General features: G+C 53.8%; 1 protein-coding gene across 1 annotated transcript in view; it reads left to right on the top strand.

Moving 5' to 3' along the window:
* Window positions 1–21,230, top strand: part of AK3 (adenylate kinase 3) — a 42,806-nt gene extending 21,576 nt beyond the window's left edge. The window contains exons 4-7 of the mRNA XM_078622762.1: window positions 9,410–9,529; window positions 10,633–10,805; window positions 13,388–13,506; window positions 20,876–21,230. Coding sequence (XP_078478888.1) covers window positions 9,410–9,529; window positions 10,633–10,805; window positions 13,388–13,506; window positions 20,876–20,975 — 512 coding nt within the window. The 3' untranslated portion in view covers window positions 20,976–21,230. The remainder of the gene's footprint in view (window positions 1–9,409; window positions 9,530–10,632; window positions 10,806–13,387; window positions 13,507–20,875) is intronic.
* The last annotated feature ends 1,869 nt before the right edge of the window (window positions 21,231–23,099 follow it).

Genomic DNA, 23,099 nt, shown 5'->3' with positions numbered 1-23,099 from the left:
GGAGGTGGAGAGAGAGAGAACACACAGACTCCACACATCTACAGCAGGCGTCGTCACGTTTGGGCTCGAATCCACGACCTCCTGCATACCGGGCGAGGTAGTCAACATCTCTCCTAGACACCGTGATGATGATGAGAGAGAGACACGCAAACTCCAAATATACAGCAGCAGGCGTCGGAGTCGGAATCCAACCCACGACCTCCTGTACACCAGGCGAGGTAGTCAACATCTCCTAGCAACCGTGATGATGATGAGAGAGAGAGAGACACGCAAACTCCAATATACAGCAGCAGGCATTGTCAGGGTCGGCACTGAACCCACGACCTCCTGTACACCAGGCGAGGTAGTCAACATCTCTCCTAGACACCGTGATGATGATGAGAGAGAGACACGCAAACTCCAAATATACAGCAGCAGGCGTCGGAGTCGGAATCCAACCCACGACCTCCTGTACACCAGGCGAGGTAGTCAACATCTCCTAGCCACCACGGCGGCACGCGGCGGTGGCGGTGGCGTGAAGGGGAGGGGGGGGGGGCTCTCTGCTGCAGTTTTGGGTTTTGTCCGGACGCAGCCGGTGGCGGGAGGAGTGGAGCTCGCGTGATCTGCGGGTGACGGGGGTGACGGGAGGTCGGTCCGCCCGTGTCCCAAAGCCGCGTCAACCCACGGCGGGTTCGCGCCGTGTTCTCGCGGGGGGGGACTTGAGTTCCGCAGGTCCATACTCTGAGTTCTTTCGGTAAAGTCACCATGTAGGTAAAAAATTAAATTAATAAAAAATAAAATAATAAAATCACGACGTTTTGGAGGCAACACAAGTCTCCGTCATCAGGTGGGACCGTCACAGCCAGATTAGCTGCATCAAGTGACGGTGCCACGGAGATGTTAACTACCTCGCCCGGTATACAGGATGTGGTGGTGGTGGTGGGGAAAGGGGGTGGGGGATGTGGATTTAAGAGCTTGCATCTTGAATCCCTGCCTCACTTGATACAGCAAATCTGCCTGTGACGGTCCCACCTGATGACGGAGACTTGTGTTGCCTCCGAAACGTCGTGATTTTTTAATTTTTAATTTTATTTTTATTAATTTTAATTTCGTTTTTTACCTACGTGGTGACTTTACCGAAAGCACTAAGCGTATGAATCCTTGCAGTCACGAAAGCTTCAAATCTAGAATCGTATTTAAGAGCTTGCATCTTGGAATCCCTGCCTCACTTGATGCAGAAAATCTGGCTGTGACGGTCCCACCTGATGACGGAGACTTGTGTTGCCTCCGTAAACGTCGTGATTTTTAAATCCTTTATATTAAGTTCGCTTGCTTGCTTAGGACCGTGCAAATCTTTCGGTCGTTTTTTTAACCCACTTCCCGTGATCCAATCGAGCTGACATTTTGCACACAGACTCGTTGTGCGTGACAATTCATTTTCGTGAGAAAAAAATTCCAAAATTTTACACTGTTTAGGCAAATTTTTTTAAATATTTAATTACCAATTGTTTAATGCTGCCAGACAATCATCTGACCCATAGGTGGCAGCCATCTCAAGCCAGAGGACGAGAGGACTCTAGCCGCCCCGATGCCACGCGTATGAAGGATTTATAGTGAAAAACTTTGTTTTTACGGGTTTGCTTGTTATTATTTTATTTTATTAATTTTAATTTCATTTTTCACCCACGTGACTTTACCGAAAGAACTAAGAGTATGGATCCTTGCAGTCACGAAAGCTTCAAATCTAGAATTCCGCAGGTCCGTGCGGTGTCGGCGTCCCAACCGATCCGATGCGCAAACAACAGGAATGTTTGTGTCTCTTTGTTTGTTTGTTTGTGTGTGTGTCTCTTTGTTTGTTTGTTTGTGTGTTTGTTTGTGTGTGTGTCTCTTTGTTTGTTTGTGTGTGTGTCTCTTTGTTTGTTTGTTTGTGTGTTCGTTTGTGTGTGTGTCTCTTTGTTTGTTTGTTTGTGTGTTTGTTTGTGTGTGTGTCTCTTTGTTTGTTTGTTTGTGTGTTTGTTTGTGTGTGTGTCTCTTTGTTTGTTTGTTTGTTCGTTTGTGTGTGTGTCTCTTTGTTTGTTTGTGTGTTCGTTTGTGTGTGTGTCTCTTTGTTTGTTTGTTTGTGTGTTCGTTTGTGTGTGTGTCTCTTTGTTTGTTTGTGTGTTCGTTTGTGTGTGTGTCTCTTTGTTTGTTTGTGTGTTTGTTTGTGTGTGTGTCTCTTTGTTTGTTTGTGTGTTCGTTTGTGTGTGTGTCTCTTTGTTTGTTTGTTTGTGTGTTCGTTTGTGTGTGTGTCTCTTTGTTTGTTTGTGTGTTCGTTTGTGTGTGTGTCTCTTTGTTTGTTTGTGTGTTTGTTTGTGTGTGTGTCTCTTTGTTTGTTTGTGTGTTCGTTTGTGTGTGTGTCTCTTTGTTTGTTTGTTTGTTTGTTCGTTTGTGTTTGTGTCTCTTTGTTTGTTTGTGTGTTCGTTTGTGTGTGTGTCTCTTTGTTTGTTTGTTTGTGTGTTTGTTTGTGTGTGTGTCTCTTTGTTTGTTTGTGTGTTCGTTTGTGTGTGTGTCTCTTTGTTTGTTTGTGTGTTTGTTTGTGTGTGTGTCTCTTTGTTTGTTTGTTTGTGTGTTTGTTTGTGTGTGTGTCTCTTTGTTTGTTTGTTTGTGTGTTCGTTTGTGTGTGTGTCTCTTTGTTTGTTTGTTTGTGTGTTTGTTCGTTTGTGTGTCTCTTTGTTTGTTTGTTTGTGTGTTCGTTTGTGTGTCTCTTTGTTTGTTTGTTTGTGTGTTTGTTTGTGTGTGTGTCTCTTTGTTTGTTTGTTTGTGTGTTTGTTTGTGTGTGTGTCTCTTTGTTTGTTTGTGTGTTCGTTTGTGTGTGTGTCTCTCCTTGCGACGGGACTTTGCGGGGTGAACGTTGCGATGGATAAAGGGGCACGGGGTGTGATCAATAAGGTCTGAGTTGGTCTGTAATACGGTTTGGCACTGATAAGTGGTTGACAAGTTTGTAGTAGTGTAGTGTATAGTAGTGTATTGTAAAGTGTAGTGTTTAAGACCACCACACAGAGACGATCACCCCTCTCTGTCACCTGTGTTGCTCTCGCTATGTATCTTGGTGATATCTGTCTGCTAATATGTCTGTCTATAGTTTTCTGGTTAGATTTTATGTCGCTATTTCATTATACCTGATGATGATTGCTTGTGTTGCAATCGAAACGTCGTATTCTATTATTTAATTTAATTTATTATTTTATCTTTAGACGTGACTTAACCGAAAGAAACAAATAATAATTCCTGCAGTCACGAAAGTTCTAAAATTAAGATTGTTTAGTGTAGTGTATAGTAGTGTATTGTATAGTGTAGTGTATAGTAATGTAGTGTGTAGTGTATAGTGTAGTGTATAATGTAGTGTATAGTAGTGTAGTGTATATAGTAGTGTAGTGTATTGTGTATAGTAGTGTAGTGTATAGTAGTGTAGTGTATAGTGTAGTGTATAGTGTAGTGTATAGTGTAGTGTATAGTAGTGTAGTGTATGGTAGTGTAGTGTATGATAGTGTAGTGTATAGTGTAGTGTATTGTGTATAGTAGTGTAGTGTATAGTGTAGTGTATAGTGTAGTGTATAGTGTAGTGTATGGTAGTGTAGTGTATGATAGTGTAGTGTATAGTGTAGTGTATAGTGTAGTGTATAGTGTAGTGTATAGTGTAGTGTATAGTAGTGTAGTGTATGGTAGTGTAGTGTATGATAGTGTAGTGTATAGTAGTGTAGTGTATAGTAGTGTAGTGTATAGTAGTGTAGTGTATAGTAGTGTAGTGTATAGTATAGTAGTGTAGTTTATAGTAGTGTAGTCTGAAGTAGTATAGTGTATACACAGACCTGTACACACACACACGGACCTGTACACACACACACACGGACACCAGTATAAAGACATAACAACAACCGCCATTCTCCCCTTAGTGGCGGTGACGTCTCCACGACGCTTGTGCCAGGCTAAGTGCACTTCAAGGCCACGTGAAGTGTTGAACGCCCACTAGCAGAAGGTCACGGGACAGACCCAGGTGCCACGGGTTGACTGACCGAGCTGACCGGCAGATGCACCACCTGTGCCCCCTACTGTGCCAACTTGCTGTGCTTTATCCACCCGGCGCTCCGCTCATTGTTGTGAGCATCGCTCTTCCGCCCTCCGTTGTTACTGGAGGGAAACTGCCTCCAACTGCCCAGTAGCAGCAGCATCCTTCACGAGCCTCCTCCACAGATACCAGTTATCGGCAGGTCCACTCAGCTCCACATCCTCCTGTACCACATCACTCCATCTCTTCTCTAGCACATGCCGTGCCCGTCTAGCCCCCTCTATCCGGCCGAACAAAAGCTGTTTAGGCATGCGGTGGCTGGGCATGCGGGCTACATGACCCAGCCAACGCAGCCTTGCCTGCCGAAGGAGCTCACCGATGGGACTTTGTCTATATTTTTCAAGGTTAAACCCAGGGATGGATCGTAGGGAGGCCAGCCTGAATGTTGCTAACCGGCGAAGATGTTCCATTAGGGGTGTCCACGTTTTGCAAGCGTAGAGAAGGGATGGCATGACCGTGGCCAAGAAGACAAAACACCAATACATACACACAGAACCATTCACACACACAACAACAACAACAACCGCCATTCGCCACTAAGTGGCGGTGACGTCACCACGACTCTTGTGCCACACACACACAGACACCAATACACACAGACCTGTACACACACGGACGCTAGTACAAAGACACCAGTATACACACACACAGACACCAATACACACACAGACCCATACACACACACATAGACAAGTACACACACAGACCCATACAAACACAGACCCATACAAACACAGACCCAACACATGCACAAAGACTGCTACATACACACAGACACCAACACACACATACATAGCCCCATACACACACACATAGACCCCTACACACACACTCACACATAGACTCATACACATACACACACACACAGAGACCCCTACACACACACACACATAGACCCATACACACACACATAGCCCCATACACACACACACATAGACCCCCCCCCCCTCCACACACACACAGAGACCCCTACATACACACAAACACCAACACATACACACACACATAGACTCATACACACACACAGAGACCCATACACACACACAGACACCAACACACACATAGCCCCATACACACACACACATAGACCCCCCCACACACACACACAGAGACCCCTACATACACACAAACACCAACACATACACACACACATAGACTCATACACACACACAGAGACCCATACACACACAGACACCAACACACACATAGCCCCATACACACACACACATAGACCCCCCCACACACACACACAGAGACCCCTACATACACACAAACACCAACACATACACACACACATAGACTCATACACACACACAGAGACCCATACACACACACAGACACCAACACACACATAGCCCCATACACACACACACATAGACCCCCCCACACACACACGCAGAGACCCCTACATACACACAAACACCAACACACACACACATAGACTCATACACACACACAGAGACCCATACACACACACAGACACCAATACACACATAGCCCCATACACACACACACATAGACCCCCACACACACACACACACATAGACCCCCCCACACACACACAGAGACCCCTACATACACACATAGACTCATACACACACACATAGCCCCATACACACACACACATAGACCCCTACATACACACAGACACACATAGACCCCTATATACACACACACAGAGACCCCTACATACACTCACACACACATAGACCCCTACATACACACACACATAGACCCCTACATACACTCACACACACATAGACCCCTACATACACACACACTCACGCCTTTGTACTTTGTTCTGTGCATCGGTTAGCTATTAACGAGGCACACGTGACCAGCCGCCAACGGTCAGCCAGTCACGTGGTGACAACAAGATCAGGCCAGGCCCTGAAGCTGCCAGCGAGAGATGTTAACTACCTCGCCTGGTCTACAGGAGGTCGTGGGATCGATCATGTAGCTAGGCCGCTAGGAGATGTTGACTACCTCGCCTGGTCTACAGGAGGTCGTGGGTTCGATCTTGTGGCTAGGAGATGTTGACTACTTCGCCTGGTCTACAGGAGGTCGTGGGTTCGATCTTGTGGCTAGGAGATGTTAACTACCTCGCCTGGTCTACAGGAGGTCGTGGGTTCGGTCACGGTGGCGAGGAGATGTTAACTACCTCGCCTGGTCTACAGGAGGTCGTGGGTTCGATCATGTGGCGAGTAGATGTTGACTACCTCGCCTGGTCTACAGGAGGTCGTGGGTTCGGTCACGGTGGCGAGGAGATGTTAACTACCTCGCCTGGTCTACAGGAGGTCGTGGGTTCGATCATGTGGCGAGGATATGTTAACTACCTCGCCTGGTCTACAGGAGGTCGTGGGTTCGATCATGTGGCGAGTAGATGTTGACTACCTCGCCTGGTCTACAGGAGGTCGTGGGTTCGGTCACGGTGGCGAGGAGATGTTAACTACCTCGCCTGGTCTACAGGAGGTCGTGGGTTCGATCATGTGGCGAGGATATGTTAACTACCTCGCCTGGTCTACAGGAGGTCGTGGGTTCGATCATGTGGCGAGGAGTTGTTGACTACCTCGCCTGGTCTACAGGAGGTCATGGGTACGATCCCGACCCTGACGACGCCTGCTGCTGTGTATTTGGAGTTTGCGTGTCTCTCCCTCCGTCTCTCTCCCCGTGGCCGCGTTGATTTTTCTCCAGGGTCCTCCGTTTTTCCCCTTTCACATTGAGAATCGGCGTCCCCACGCGTTTCGAGAGTTATTTGGCGGCTGCGATGAAAGTCCACGTGATAAGCCACCAACTTCGTTTCGCAATCATTTGCGATGAACTGGTCACTTTGGTAAAATAGCAGCTCAGTGCGGCCTTTTACCCTGGTAGAATTCAAGTTAGACTTTAGACAATAAAAACACGTTTGTTGTTGATGTTTGTTGATTGTTATTGAGGTTTGCCGATGTGTGCTGATGTTTATTGTTTGTTATTGATGTTTGTTGATGATGTTTGTTATTGATTTTGTTGTTGATGTTTGTTGTTGTTTGTTGATGTTTGTTGATGTTTGTTATTTGTTATTGATGTTTGTTGATGATGTTTGTTATTGATGTTTGTTGTTGATGTTTGTTGTTGTTTGTTGATGTTTGTTGATGTTTGTTATTTGTTATTGATGTTTGTTATTGATGTTTGTTGATGATGTTTGTTGTTGTTTGTTGATGTTTGTTGATGATGTTTGTTATTGATGTTTGTTGATGATGTTTGTTATTGATGTTTGTTGTTGATGTTTGTTGTTGTTTGTTGATGTTTGTTGATGTTTGTTATTTGTTATTGATGTTTGTTATTGATGTTTGTTGATGATGTTTGTTGTTGTTTGTTGATGTTTGTTGATGATGTTTGTTATTGATGTTTGTTGATGATGTTTGTTATTGATGTTTGTTGTTGATGTTTGTTATTGATGTTTGTTGTTGATGTTTGTTATTGATGTTTGTTGATGATGTTTGTTGTTGTTTGTTGATGTTTGTTGATGATGTTTGTTATTGATGTTTGTTGATGATGTTTGTTATTGATGTTTGTTGATGATGTTTGTTATTGATGTTTGTTGTTGATGTTTGTTGTTGTTTGTTGATGTTTGTTGATGTTTGTTATTTGTTATTGATGTTTGTTATTGATGTTTGTTGTTGATGTTTGTTATTGATGTTTGTTGATGATGTTTGTTATTGATGTTTGTTGTTGATGTTTGTTGATGTTTGTTATTGATGTTTGTTATTGATGTTTGTTGATGATGTTTGTTATACTGGTAGGAACGAAGTGGACCAGACCACCAATAGATTAATGTGTCCGTCCATCCGTCTGTCCGACAAGATGGCCGCCCACTCCCCCTGCGATCTGTGAACTAAACAAGATGGCCGTCGCTTCCGGCGCCTCACGGCGAAACTTTAAACTTCGCTTCAAATTTACTTTACTGAAACGCAGCACGTTTTTTTTAACACAGATACATTTATTAACACAGAGACGAGATACATTTAATCGCCTTATTTATGCACGAAAAGCACAGCGCGAGGCCTAGTGCAGCAGGCTTCGCGAGGCCTAGTGCGGCAGGCTTTGCGAGGCCTACTGCGGAAAAGGCATCGCGAGGCCTACTGCAGAGAAGGCTTCGCGAGGCCTACTGCAAGGAAGGCTCGCGAGGCCTACTGCAGAGAAGGCTTCGCGAGGCCTAGTGCAGAAGGCTTCGCTAGGTCTACTGCAGAGAATGCTTCGCGAGGCCTAGTGCAGCAGGCTTCGCGAGGCCTACTGCAGAGAAGGCTTCGCGAGGCCTACTGCAGAGAAGGCTTCGCGAGGCCTAGTGCAGAAGGCTTCGCTAGGTCTACTGCAGAGAATGCTTCGCGAGGACTAGTGCAGCAGGCTTCGCGAGGCCTAGTGCAGCAGGCTTCACGAGGCCTAGTGCGGCAGGCTTCGCGAGGCCTACTGCAGAGAAGGCATCGCGAGGCCTACTGCAGAGAAGGCATCGCGAGGCCTACTGCAGAGAAGGCTTCGCGAGGCCTACTGCAGAGAAGGCTTCGCGAGGCCTACTGCAGGGAAGGCTTCACGAGGCCTAGTGCAGAAGGCTTCGCGAGGCCTAGTGCAGAAGGCTTCGCGAGGCCTAGTGCAGAAGGCTTCGCGAGGCCTAGTGCAGCAGGCTTCGCGAGGCCTAGTGCGGCAGGCTTCGCGAGGCCTACTGCAGAGAAGGCATCGCGAGGCCTAGTGCAGAGAAGGCTTCGCGAGGCCTACTGCAGAGGCTTCGCGAGGCCTAGTGCAGAAGGCTTTGCTAAGTCTACTGCAGAGAAGGCTTCGCGAGGCCTAGTGCGGCAGGCTTCGCGAGGCCTAGTGCGGCAGGCTTCGCGAGGCCTAGTGCGGGAGGCTTCGCGAGGCCTAGTGCAGAAGGTGGTGGTGGGGGGTGGTGGGGTGGTGGTGGGTGGTGGTGGGGGGGGTGGTGGTGGGGGGGGTGGTGAGGGCTGGTGTTGAGGGTGGTGTTGGGGGGTGTTGGGGGGGGGGGCTGTCAACTGCGCGTCAAACAAACACTTTTAATTAACGTTACACTAGAATACAGTTAAATGTTTTCTTTAACTCCTCTATACCCGGTCGATATCCCTGCACCGGTACTAAGTATTATTCCTACCAGCCCACCCCGCAGGGTCCTGTTTGATGTTTGTTATTGATGTTTGTTGATGTTTGTTGTTGTTTGTTGATGTTTGTTGATGTTTGTTATTGATGTTTGATGTTTGTTGTCGATGTTTGTTGTTGATGTTTGTTATTTGTCATTGATGTTTGTTGTCGGTGTTTGTCGACGGTCCGCGTGGCGCGCAGAGATCGGCGTGCTGGCCAAGGAGTGCGTGGCGGCGGGGCGCCTGGTGCCGGACGAGATCATCACGGAGCTCACGCTCACCGAGATCAAGGCCCTCGGGGAGCACGGCTGGCTCCTGGATGGTGAGTGGGGGGGGTGGGGGCACAGGTGGGGGGTATGGGGGGAGACTCGGGATCGAACCCACGACCTCCTGTACACCAGGCGAGGTAGTCAACATCTCCTAGCCACCGTGATGATGATGATGAGAGAGAGAGACACGCAAACTCCCAATATACAGCAGCAGGCATCGTCAGGGTCGTGATCGAACCCACGACCTCCTGTACACCAGGCGAGGTAGTCAACATCTCCTAGCCACCGTGATGATGATGATGAGAGAGACACGCAAACTCCAAATATACAGCAGCAGGCGTCGTCAGGGTCGGGATCGAACCCACGACCTCCTGTACACCAGGCGAGGTAGTCAACATCTCCTAGCCACTGTGATGATGAGAGAGAGAGAGACACGCAAACTCCAAATATACAGCAGGCATCGTCAGGGTCGGGTTCGAACCCACGACCTCCTGTACACCAGGCGAGGTAGTCAACATCTCCTAGCCACCGTGATGATGATGATGATGAGAGAGACACGCAAACTCCCAATATACAGCAGGCATCGTCAGGGTCGGGATCGAACCCACGACCTCCTGTACACCAGGCGAGGTAGTCAACATCTCCCAGCCACCGTGATGATGATGATGAGAGAGACACGCAAACTCCAAATATACAGCAGCAGGCGTCGTCAGGGTCGGGATCGAACCCACGACCTCCTGTACACCAGGCGAGGTAGTCAACATTTCCTAGCCACCGTGATGATGATGATGAGAGAGACACGCAAACTCCAAATATACAGCAGCAGGCGTCGTCAGGGTCGGGATCGAACCCACGACCTCCTGTACACCAGGCGAGGTAGTCAACATCTCCTAGCCACCGTGATGATGAGAGAGAGAGACACGCAAACTCCACATATACAGCAGGCATCGTCAGGGTCGTGATCGAACCCACGACCTCCTGTACACCAGGCGAGGTAGTCAACATCTCCTAGCCACCAGACTGCCCCCCCCCTCCTACGCACCACGCTCGTTACGACCCCCGGACCCCCCCCTGCCCCCCCCCTGCCCTCCCCCCTGCCCCCCCCCCCTGGCTCCCCCCCTGCCCCCCCCCCCTGCCCCCCCCTTCCCCCCGGCAGGTTTCCCCCGGACGGTGTCGCAGGCCCGGGCGCTGTCGGAGCGCTACCCGCTGGGCGCGGCCATCAACCTGGACGTGCCGTTCGGCACCATCACGGAGCGGCTCACGGCGCGCTGGACTCACCCGGGCAGCGGGCGAGTCTACAACACGCACTTCAACCCCCCGCGCACGCCGGTACGACGCACGACACCACGCAAGCCGCCCGTGCCGTGCCGCCCGTGCCGTGCCGCGCCGTGCCGTGTCGTGCCGTGCTACCCGTGCCGTGCCGTGCCGTGCCGCGCCGTGCCGTGTCGTGCCGTGCTACCCGTGCCGTGCCGTGCCGTGCCGTGCCGTGCCGTGTCGTGCCGTGTCGTGCCGTGTCGTGCCGTGCTACCCGTGCCGGCTGAGCAAAGGCGCGAGGCCCGTGCACGTGCGGCAGCATCCCCAACACCTCGCGTGACGACGACGATGATGACGACGACGACGACGACGACGACGATGACGACGATGACGACGACGACGATGACGACGACGATGATGACGACAACGATGATGACGATGACGACGACGACGATGACGACGACGATGATGACGATGACGACGATGACGACGATGACGATGACGACGATGACGACGACGACGATGACGACGATGACGACGACGACGACGACGATGATGACGACAACGATGATGACGACGATGACGACGATGACGACGACGATGATGACGACAACGATGATGACGATGACGACGATGACGACGACGACGACGACGACGACGATGACGACGATGACGACGACGATGATGACGACGATGACGACGATGACGACGACGATGATGACGACGATGACGACGACGATGACGACGACGATGATGATGACCATGATGATGCTACGCCGAGGGCGGCCGCCGGGTTTGTAGCGCGGTGGGGCTGACCGCGGCACGAGCGCTCCCCTACGTGCTGGTAGCGAGCAGCGCACTCGTAGAGGGACATTCCCTGTGTCCCACATCTCACGCCCATGTCTCCGTGTCTCTACCCCCGTGTCTCCCCCCCCCCGTGTCCCCCCCCCCCCGTGTCTCCCCCCCCCCCCGTGTCTCCCCCCATGTCTCCCCCCATGTCTCCCTCCCCCCCCCCATGTCTCCCCCCCCGTGTCTCCCCCCCCCCCGTGTCTCCCCCCGTGTCTCCCCCCGTGTCTCCCCCCCGTGTCCCCCCCCCCGTGTCTCCCCCCCCCCGTGTCTCCCCCCATGTCTCCATCCCCCCCATGTCTCCCCCCCCGTGTCTCCCCACCCCCCCCCGTGTCTCCCCCCCCCCGTGTCCCACCCCCCATGTCTCCCCCCCCCCCGTGTCCCCCCCCCCGTGTCCCCCCCCCCCGTGTCTCCCCCCCCGTGTCTCCCCCCCCCCCCCGTGTCCCCCCCCCCCCGTGTCTCCCCCCCCGTGTCTCCCCTCCCGTGTCCCCCCCCCCGTGTCTCCCCCCCCGTGTCTCCCCCCCCGTGTCTCCCCCCCCGTGTCTCCCCCCCCGTGTCTCCCCCCCCGTGTCTCCCCCCCCGTGTCTCCCCCCCCGTGTCTCCCCCCCCGTGTCTCCCCCCCCGTGTCTCCCCCCCCGTGTCTCCCCCCCCGTGTCTCCCCCCCCGTGTCTCCCCTCCCGTGTCTCCCCCCCCGTGTCTCCCCTCCCGTGTCTCCCCCCCCGTGTCTCCCCCCCCGTGTCTCCCCACCCGTGTCTCCCCCCCCCGTGTCCCCCCCCCCGTGTCTCCCCCCCCCGTGTCTCCCCCCCCGTGTCTCCCCCCCCCGTGTCTCCCCCCCCGTGTCTCCCCTCCCGTGTCTCCCCTCCCGTGTCCCCCCCCCCGTGTCTCCCCCCCCCGTGTCTCCCCCCCCGTGTCTCCCCCCCCGTGTCTCCCCCCCCCGTGTCTCCCCCCCCCGTGTTTCCCCTCCCGTGTCCCCCCCCCCGTGTCTCCCCCCCCGTGTCTCCCCCCCCGTGTCTCCCCCCCCGTGTCTCCCCCCCGTGTCTCCCCCCCCCGTGTCTCCCCTCCCGTGTCCCCCCCCCCCGTGTCTCCCCCCCCCGTGTCTCCCCCCCCCGTGTCTCCCCCCCCGTGTCTCCCCCCCCGTGTCTCCCCTCCCGTGTCTCCCCTCCCGTGTCCCCCCCCCCGTGTCTCCCCCCCCGTGTCTCCCCCCCCCGTGTCTCCCCCCCCGTGTCTCCCCCCCCGTGTCTCCCCCCCCGTGTCTCCCCCCCCCGTGTCTCCCCCCCCCCCCCCGTGTCTCCCTCCCCCCCGTGTCTCCCCCCCCCGTGTCTCCCCTCCCGTGTCTCCCCCCCCGTGTCTCCCCCCCCGTGTCTCCCCCCCCCGTGTCTCCCCCCCCCCCCGTGTCTCCCCCCCCCCCCGTGTCTCCCCTCCCGTGTCTCCCCTCCCGTGTCTCCCCTCCCGTGTCTCCCCCCCCGTGTCTCCCCCCCCGTGTCTCCCCCCCCGTGTCTCCCCTCCCGTGTCTCCCCCCCCCCCCGTGTCTCCCCTCCCCGTGTCTCCCCTCCCGTGTCTCCCCTCCCGTGTCTCCCCCCCCGTGTCTCCCCCCCCGTGTCTCCCCCCCCCGTGTCTCCCCTCCCGTGTCGTGTCTCTCCCCCCCCCGTGTCTCCCCTCCCGTGTCTCCCCTCCCGTGTCTCCCCTCCCGTGTCTCCCCTCCCGTGTCTCCCCCCCCGTGTCTCCCCTCCCGTGTCTCCCCCCCCGTGTCTCCCCCCCCGTGTCTCCCCCCCCGTGTCTCCCCCCCCCGTGTCCCCCCCCCCCCCCCCCAGGGGGTTGATGACGAGACGGGGGAGCCGCTGGTGCAACGGGTGGACGACCGACCCGAGACGGTGGCGGCGAGACTCCGCGAGTACAGTGCTCGCACAGAGCCCGTGCTACTGTACTACGGGTGAGCTACTCACCCTCACCACTCACACTCACCACTCACACTCACCACTCACACTCACCACTCACTCTCACCACTCGCACTCACCACTCACGCTCACCACTCACACTCACCACTCACTCTCACCACTCACTCTCACCACTCGCACTCACCACTCACTCTCACCACTCACTCTCACCACTCACACTCACCACTCACTCACACTCACCACTCGCACTCACCACTCACACTCACCACTCACACTCACCACTCACTCTCACCACTCGCACTCACCACTCACACGCACCACTCACACTCACCACTCACACTCACCACTCACTCTCACCACTCGCACTCACCACTCGCACTCACCACTCACACTCACCACTCACACTCACCACTCACACTCACCACTCACACTCACCACTCACACTCACCACTCACACTCACCACTCACACGCACCACTCACACGCACCACTCACACTCACCACTCACACGCACCACTCACACTCACCACTCACACTCACCACTCACACTCACCACTCACACTCACCACTCACTACTCACACTCACCACTCACACTCACCACTCACACTCACCACTCACACTCAACACTCACACTCACCACTCACACTCACCACTCACACTCACCACTCACACTCACACTCACCACTCACACTCACCACTCACACTCACCACTCACACTCACCACTCACACTCACCACTCACACTCACCTCACACTCACCACTCACACTCACCACTCACACTCACCACTCACACTCACCACTCACACTCACCACTCACACTCACCACTCACACTCACCACTCACACTCACCACTCACACTCACCACTCACACTCACAACTCACACTCACCACTCACACTCACCACTCACACTCACCACTCACTCACCACTCACACTCACCACTCACACTCACCACTCACACTCACCACTCACACTCAACACTCACCACTCACCCTCACCACTCACCCTCACCATCCACACTCACCACTCACGCTCACCACTCACGCTCACCACTCACACTCACCACTCACCACTCACACTCACCACTCACATTCACCACTCACTCTCACCACTCACCCTCACCATCCACACTCACCACTCACACTCACCACTCACCACTCACACCACTCACCACTCACACTCACCACTCACACTCACCACTCACACTCACCACTCACGCTCACCACTCACACTCACCACTCACACTCACCACTCACCACTCACACTCACCACTCACCACTCACACTAACCACTCACACTCACCACTCACACTCAACACTCACCACTCACGCTCACCACTCACACTCACCACTCACGCTCACCACTCACACTCACCACTCACACTCACCACTCACCACTCAACACTCACCACTCACGCTCACCACTCACACTAACCACTCACCACTCACACTCACCACTCACACTCACCACTCACACTAACCACTCACACTCACCACTCACGCTCACCACTCACACTCACCACTCACACTCACCACTCACCACTCCGCTCACCACTCACACTCACCACTCACACTCACCACTCACACTCACCACTCACGCTCACCACTCACGCTCACCACTCACACTCAACACTCACGCTCACCACTCACTCACCACTCACACTCACCACTCACACTCACCACTCACTCACCACTCACACTCACCACTCACACTCACCACCACTCACACTCACCACTCACACTCACCACTCACGCTCACCACTCACACTCACCACTCACTCACCACTCACACGCACCACTCACACTCACCACTCACACTCACCACTCACACCACTCACCACTCACACTCACCACTCACACTCACCACCCACACTCACCACTCACACTCACCACTCACACTCACTACTTACACTCACCACTCACACTCACCACTCACTCACCACTCACACTCACCACTCACCACTCACTCACCACTCACACTCACCACTCACACTCACCACTCACACGCACCACTCACACTCACCACTCACACGCACCACTCACACTCACCACTCACACTCACCACTCACACTCACCACTCACACTCACCACTCACCACTCACTCACCACTCACACTCACCACTCACACTCACCACTCACACTCACCACTCACACTCACCACTCACACTCACCACTCACACTCACCACTCACACTCACCACTCACGCTCACCACTCACACTCACCACTCACTCACACTCACCACTCACACTCACCACTCACTCACACTCACCACTCACACTCATCACTCACACTCACCACTCACACTCACCACTCACACTCACCACTCACACTCACACTCACACTCACCACTCACACTCACCACTCACGCTCACCACTCACACTCACCACTCACTCACACTCACCACTCACACTCACCACTCACTCACACTCACCACTCACACTCATCACTCACACTCACCACTCACACTCACCACTCACACTCACCACTCACACTCACCACTCACTCACACTCACCACTCACACTCACCACTCACTCACCACTCACTCACCACTCACACTCACCACTCACACTCACCACTCACTCACACTCAACACTCACACTCACCACTCACTCACCACTCACACTCACCACTCACACTAACCACTCACACTCACCACTCACACTCACCACTCACACTCACCACTCACACTCACCACTCACACTCACCACTCACTCACACTCACCACTCACACTCACCACTCACACTCACCACTCACTCACCACTCACACTCACCACTCACACTCACCACTCACACTCACCACTCACACTCACCACTCACACTCACCACTCACACTCACCACTCACACTCACCACACACGCTCACCACTCACCACTCACACTCACCACCCACACTCACACTCACCACTCACCACTCACACTCACCACTCACACTCACCACTCAAACTCACCACTCACGCTCACCACTCACGCTCACCACTCACCACTCACACTAACCACTCACACTCACCACTCACACTCACCACTCACCACTCACACTCACCACTCACACTCACCACTCACACGCACCACTCACACTCACCACTCACACTCACCACTCACACTCACCACTCACACTCACCACTCACACTCACCACTCACTCTCACCACTCGCACTCACCACTCTCACTCACCACTCACACTCACCATTCACCATTCACACTCACCACTCACACTCACCACTCACACTCACGCTCACCACTCACACTCACCACTCACGCTCACCACTCACACTCACCACTCACGCTCACCACTCACACTCACCACTCACACTCACCACTCACGCTCACCACTCACACTCACCACTCACACTCACCACTCACCACTCACGCTCACCACTCACGCTCACCACTCACGCTCACCACTCACCACTCGGCTCACCACTCACTCACACCACTCACACTCACCACTCACACTCACCACTCACGCTCACCACTCACACTCACCACTCACACTCACCACTCACGCTCACCACTCACCACTCGGCTCACCACTCACTCACACCACTCACCGCTCACGCTCACCACTCACACTCACCACTCACACTCAACACTCACGCTCACCACTCACACTCACCACTCACACTCAACACTCACGCTCACCACTCACGCTCACCACTCACACTCACCACTCACGCTCACCACTCACCACTCGGCTCACCACTCACTCACACCACTCACCACTCACACTCATCACTCACACTCACCACTCACACTCACCACTCACACTCACCACTCACACTCACCACTCACACTCAACACTCACGCTCCCCACTCACCACTCGGCTCACCACTCACTCACACCACTCACCGCTCACGCTCACCACTCACACTCACCACTCACACTCACCACTCACACTCACCACTCACACTCACCACTCACGCTCACCACTCACGCTCCCCACTCACCACTCACACTCACCACTCACGCTCACCACTCACCACTCACACTCACCACTCACGCTCCCCACTCACCACTCACGCTCACCACTCACCACTCACACTAACCACTCACCACTCACACTCAACACTCACCACTCACGCTCACCACTCACCACTCACACTCACCACTCACCACTCACACTCAACACTCAACACTCACCACTCACGCTCACCACTCACACTAACCACTCACCACTCACACTCAACACTCACCACTCACGCTCACCACTCACCACTCAACACTCACCACTCACACTCAACACTCACCACTCACGCTCACCACTCACACTCACCACCCACACTCACACTCACCACTCACCACTCACACTCACCACTCACACTCACCACTCAAACTCACCACTCACGCTCACCACTCACGCTCACCACTCACCACTCACACTAACCACTCACACTCACCACTCACACTCACCACTCACCACTCACACTCACCACTCACACTCACCACTCACACGCACCACTCACACTCACCACTCACACTCACCACTCACACTCACCACTCACACTCATCACTCACACTCACCACTCACACTCACCACTCACACTCACCACTCGCACTCACCACTCTCACTCACCACTCACACTCACCACTCACCATTCACACTCACCACTCACACTCACGCTCACCACTCACACTCACCACTCACGCTCACCACTCACACTCACCACTCACGCTCACCACTCACACTCACCACTCACACTCACCACTCACGCTCACCACTCACACTCACCACTCACACTCACCACTCACCACTCACGCTCACCACTCACGCTCACCACTCACGCTCACCACTCACCACTCGGCTCACCACTCACTCACACCACTCACACTCACCACTCACACTCACCACTCACGCTCACCACTCACACTCACCACTCACACTCACCACTCACGCTCACCACTCACCACTCGGCTCACCACTCACTCACACCACTCACCGCTCACGCTCACCACTCACACTCACCACTCACACTCAACACTCACGCTCACCACTCACACTCACCACTCACACTCAACACTCACGCTCACCACTCACGCTCACCACTCACACTCACCACTCACGCTCACCACTCACCACTCGGCTCACCACTCACTCACACCACTCACCACTCACACTCATCACTCACACTCACCACTCACACTCACCACTCACACTCACCACTCACACTCACCACTCACACTCAACACTCACGCTCCCCACTCACCACTCGGCTCACCACTCACTCACACCACTCACCGCTCACGCTCACCACTCACACTCACCACTCACACTCACCACTCACACTCACCACTCACACTCACCACTCACGCTCACCACTCACACTCACCACTCACACTCACCACTCACGCTCCCCACTCACCACTCACACTCACCACTCACGCTCACCACTCACCACTCACACTCACCACTCACGCTCCCCACTCACCACTCACGCTCACCACTCACCACTCACACTAACCACTCACCACTCACACTCAACACTCACCACTCACGCTCACCACTCACCACTCACACTCACCACTCACCACTCACACTCAACACTCAACACTCACCACTCACGCTCACCACTCACACTAACCACTCACCACTCACACTCAACACTCACCACTCACGCTCACCACTCACCACTCAACACTCACCACTCACACTCAACACTCACCACTCACGCTCACCACTCACGCTCAACACTCACCACTCACGCTCACCACTCACCACTCACACTAACCACTCACCACTCACACTCAACACTCAACACTCACCACTCACGCTCACCACTCACACTCAACACTCACCACTCACGCTCACCACTCACCACTCACACTAACCACTCACCACTCACACTCAACACTCAACACTCACCACTCACGCTCACCACTCACACTCACCACTCACGCTCACCACTCACCACTCACACTAACCACTCACCACTCACACTCAACACTCACCACTCACGCTCACCACTCACACTCAACACTCACCACTCACGCTCACCACTCACGCTCACCACTCACACTCACCACTCACGCTCACCACTCACCACTCGGCTCACCACTCACGCTCACCACTCACGCTCCCCACTCACCACTCACGCTCCCCACTCACCACTCACGCTCACCACTCACCACTCCGCTCACCGCTCACCCTCAGCGGCAGCTGCCCCTGTGTGACACCACGTGACGAGTCTGCTGTGTGTGTCTGTAGTCAAACGAGATGATGCCGGTTGCTGGCTAAACTTCACAGCGCTCGTATCGTGGATGCTGCGGGTTTTACTCTCCATCGCGCAACAGCCGGTTAGCGCTGAACTAGTAACGAATTCTTCTCGGTTCTTTCGGTAAAATCACGTGGAATGGAAATAATAAAATAATAAAAATAAAACATAATAAAATACAATTCTCACGACGTTTCGGCCACAACGCAAGCAGCCGTCGTCAGGCGGAGAACAGGTCTGTCGAGAAGACTCATTCAGACGCTGTCTTCCCGACAGACCTGTTCTCCACCTGAGGACGGCTGCTTGCGTTGTGGCCGAAACGTCGTGTGAGAATTGTATTTCATTATGTTTTATTTTTATTATTTTATTACTTCCCTTCCACGTGACTTTACCGAAAGAACCAAGAAGATGAATCCCTGCAGTCACGAAACTTTACATCGAAATTTAGTAACGAATTGTTGGCGTGACAAACATTGGGTGGTGGCGGTTTTAACGACACGTTCATATTCACGCAACATCCACAACAACGGAGTTGTTGTGGATGATGTTGCTGATTGTGATGATGATGATGATGATTGTGATGATGATGTTGCTGATTGTGATGATGATGTTGCTGATTGTGATGATGATGATGATGATTGTGATGATGATGTTGCTGATTGTGATGATGATGATGATGATTGTGATGATGATGTTGCTGATTGTGATGATGATAGTGATGATGATGTTGCTGATTGTGATGATGATGATGATGATGATTGTGATGATGATGTTGCTGATTGTGATGATGTTGTTGTTGTGCAGGGAGCAGGGCCTCCTGCACAGCACGATGTTGATGATTGTGACGATGTTGTTGATGTTGTTGTTGATGTTGTTGTTGATGTTGTTGTTGTTGTGCAGGGAGCAGGGCCTCCTGCACAGCACGATGTTGTTGTTGTTGTTGATGTTGTTGTTGATGTTGTTGATGTTGTTGTTGTGCAGGGAGCAGGGCCTCCTGCACAGCACAATGTTGATGATTGTGATGATGTTGTTGATGTTGTTGTTGATGTTGTTGTTGATGTTGTTGTTGTTGTGCAGGGAGCAGGGCCTCCTGCACAGCACGATGATGCTGATTGTGATGATGTTGTTGATGTTGTTGTTGATGTTGTTGATGTTGTTGATGTTGTTGTTGATGTTGATGTTGTTGTTGTTGTGCAGGGAGCAGGGCCTCCTGCACTCGTTCGCGGGCACCGAGACGGACGTGCTCTGGCCTCACATCGACCGCTTCCTCGCCACGCGGATACCTCCCCTCAAATGAGGCCCCTCCCCCCCGGTGACGTCACAGTCTCGAGCCCCTCCCCCTGGTGACGTCACGGTCTCGAGCCACTCCCTCCTCCCCGGTGACGTCACGGCCTCGAGCCCCTCTCTCCCCCCCCCGGTGACGTCATGGTCTTGAGCCCCTCCCTCTCCCCCGGTGATGTCACGGTCTCGAGCCCCTCCCCCCCGGTGATGTCACGGTCTCGAGCCCCTCCCCCCCCCCGTGATGTCACGGTCTCGAGCTCCTCCCTCCCCCCGGTGACGTCACGGTCTCGAGCCCCTCCCTCCCCCCCCCCGGTGACGTCACGGTCTCGAGCCCCTCCCCCCCCGGTGACATCACGGTCTCGAGCCCCTCCCTCCCCCCCCCCCCGGTGACGTCACGGTCTCGAGCCCCTCCCCCCCGGTGACATCACGGTCTCGAGCCCCTCCCCCCCCCCGGTGACGTCACGGTCTCGAGCCCCTCCCTCCCCCCCCCCGGTGACGTCACGGTCTCGAGCCCCTCCCCCCCGGTGACATCACGGTCTCGAGCCCCTCCCACCCCCGGTGACGTCACGGTCTCAAGCCCCTCCCTCCCCCCGGTGACGTCACGGTCTCGAGCCCCTCCCCCCCGGTGACATCACGGTCTCGAGCCCCTCCCCCCCCCGGTGACGTCACGGTCTCGAGCCCCTCCCCCCCCGGTGACATCACGGTCTCGAGCCCCTCCCTCCCCATCCCGGTGACGTCACGGTCTCAAGCCCCTCCCTCCCCCACCCGGTGACGTCATGTCGTCGAAGCCCGCCCGCCCGATGACGTCATAGAATAGACCCCCCCCAATTTTTTTTGTCTTTGGTGACGTCACCTCGCGGACCAATGGGGTTTAAGCGTTCCACCGAGGCCACGCCCCCCCCTATGAATATTAATTAGCTCGAGGCCACGAATGAGCATTCCGCCAATCAGGCGCCGTTGACATTCCACCCGTTCGATTCTGTTGAGAATTAATGAACGTTAATTTCGCTGAGGCTCCGCCCCCTTAATTAGTATTCATTCCACTGAGGCTCCGCCCCCTTAATTAGTATTCATTCCACTGAGGCTCCGCCCCTTAATTAGTATTCATTCCACTGAGGCTCCGCCCCCTTAATTAGTATTCATTCCACTGAGGCTCCGCCCCCTTAATTAGTATTCATTCCACTGAGGCTCCGCCTCCTAATTAGTATTCATTCCACTGAGGCTCCGCCCCCTTAATTAGTATTCATTCCACTGAGGCTCCGCCTCCTAATTAGTATTCATTCCACTGAGGCTCCGCCCCTTAATTAGTATTCATTCCACTGAGGCTCCGCCTCCTAATTAGTATTCATTCCACTGAGGCTCCGCCCCTTAATTAGTATTCATTCCGAGGCTCCGCCCCTTAATTAGTATTCATTCCGAGGCTCCGCCCCTTAATTAGTATTCATTCCACTGAGGCTCCGCCCCTTAATTAGTATTCATTCCACTGAGGCTCCGCCCCCTTAATTAGTATTCATTCCACTGAGGCCCCGCCTCCTAATTAGTATTCATTCCACTGAGGCTCCGCCCCTTAATTAGTATTCATTCCACTGAGGCTCCGCCTCCTTAATTAGTATTCATTCCACTGAGGCCCCGCCCCTTAATTAGTATTCATTCCACTGAGGCTCCGCCCCTTAATTAGTATTCATTCCACTGAGGCTCCGCCCCCTTAATTAGTATTCATTCCACTGAGGCTCCGCCCCTTAATTAGTATTCATTCCACTGAGGCCCCGCCTCCTAATTAGTATTCATTCCACTGAGGCTCCGCCCCTTAATTAGTATTCATTCCACTGAGGCCCCGCCCCTTAATTAGTATTCATTCCACTGAGGCTCCGCCTCCTAATTAGTATTCATTCCACTGAGGCTCCGCCCCTTAATTAGTATTCATTCCACTGAGGCTCCGCCCCTTAATTAGTATTCATTCCACTGAGGCTCCGCCCCCTTAATTAGTATTCATTCCACTGAGGCCCCGCCTCCTAATTAGTATTCATTCCACTGAGGCTCCGCCCCTTAATTAGTATTCATTCCACTGAGGCCCCGCCCCTTAATTAGTATTCATTCCACTGAGGCTCCGCCCCTTAATTAGTATTCATTCCACTGAGGC

This window comes from Lampetra planeri, unplaced genomic scaffold (assembly GCF_965212315.1).
Source record: "Lampetra planeri unplaced genomic scaffold, kcLamPlan1.2.h2 scaffold_176, whole genome shotgun sequence".
Taxonomy (NCBI): domain Eukaryota; kingdom Metazoa; phylum Chordata; class Hyperoartia; order Petromyzontiformes; family Petromyzontidae; genus Lampetra; species Lampetra planeri.
The sequence above is the reverse complement of the archived record's forward strand: the minus strand, read 5'-3'. Positions and strand labels throughout refer to the sequence as shown.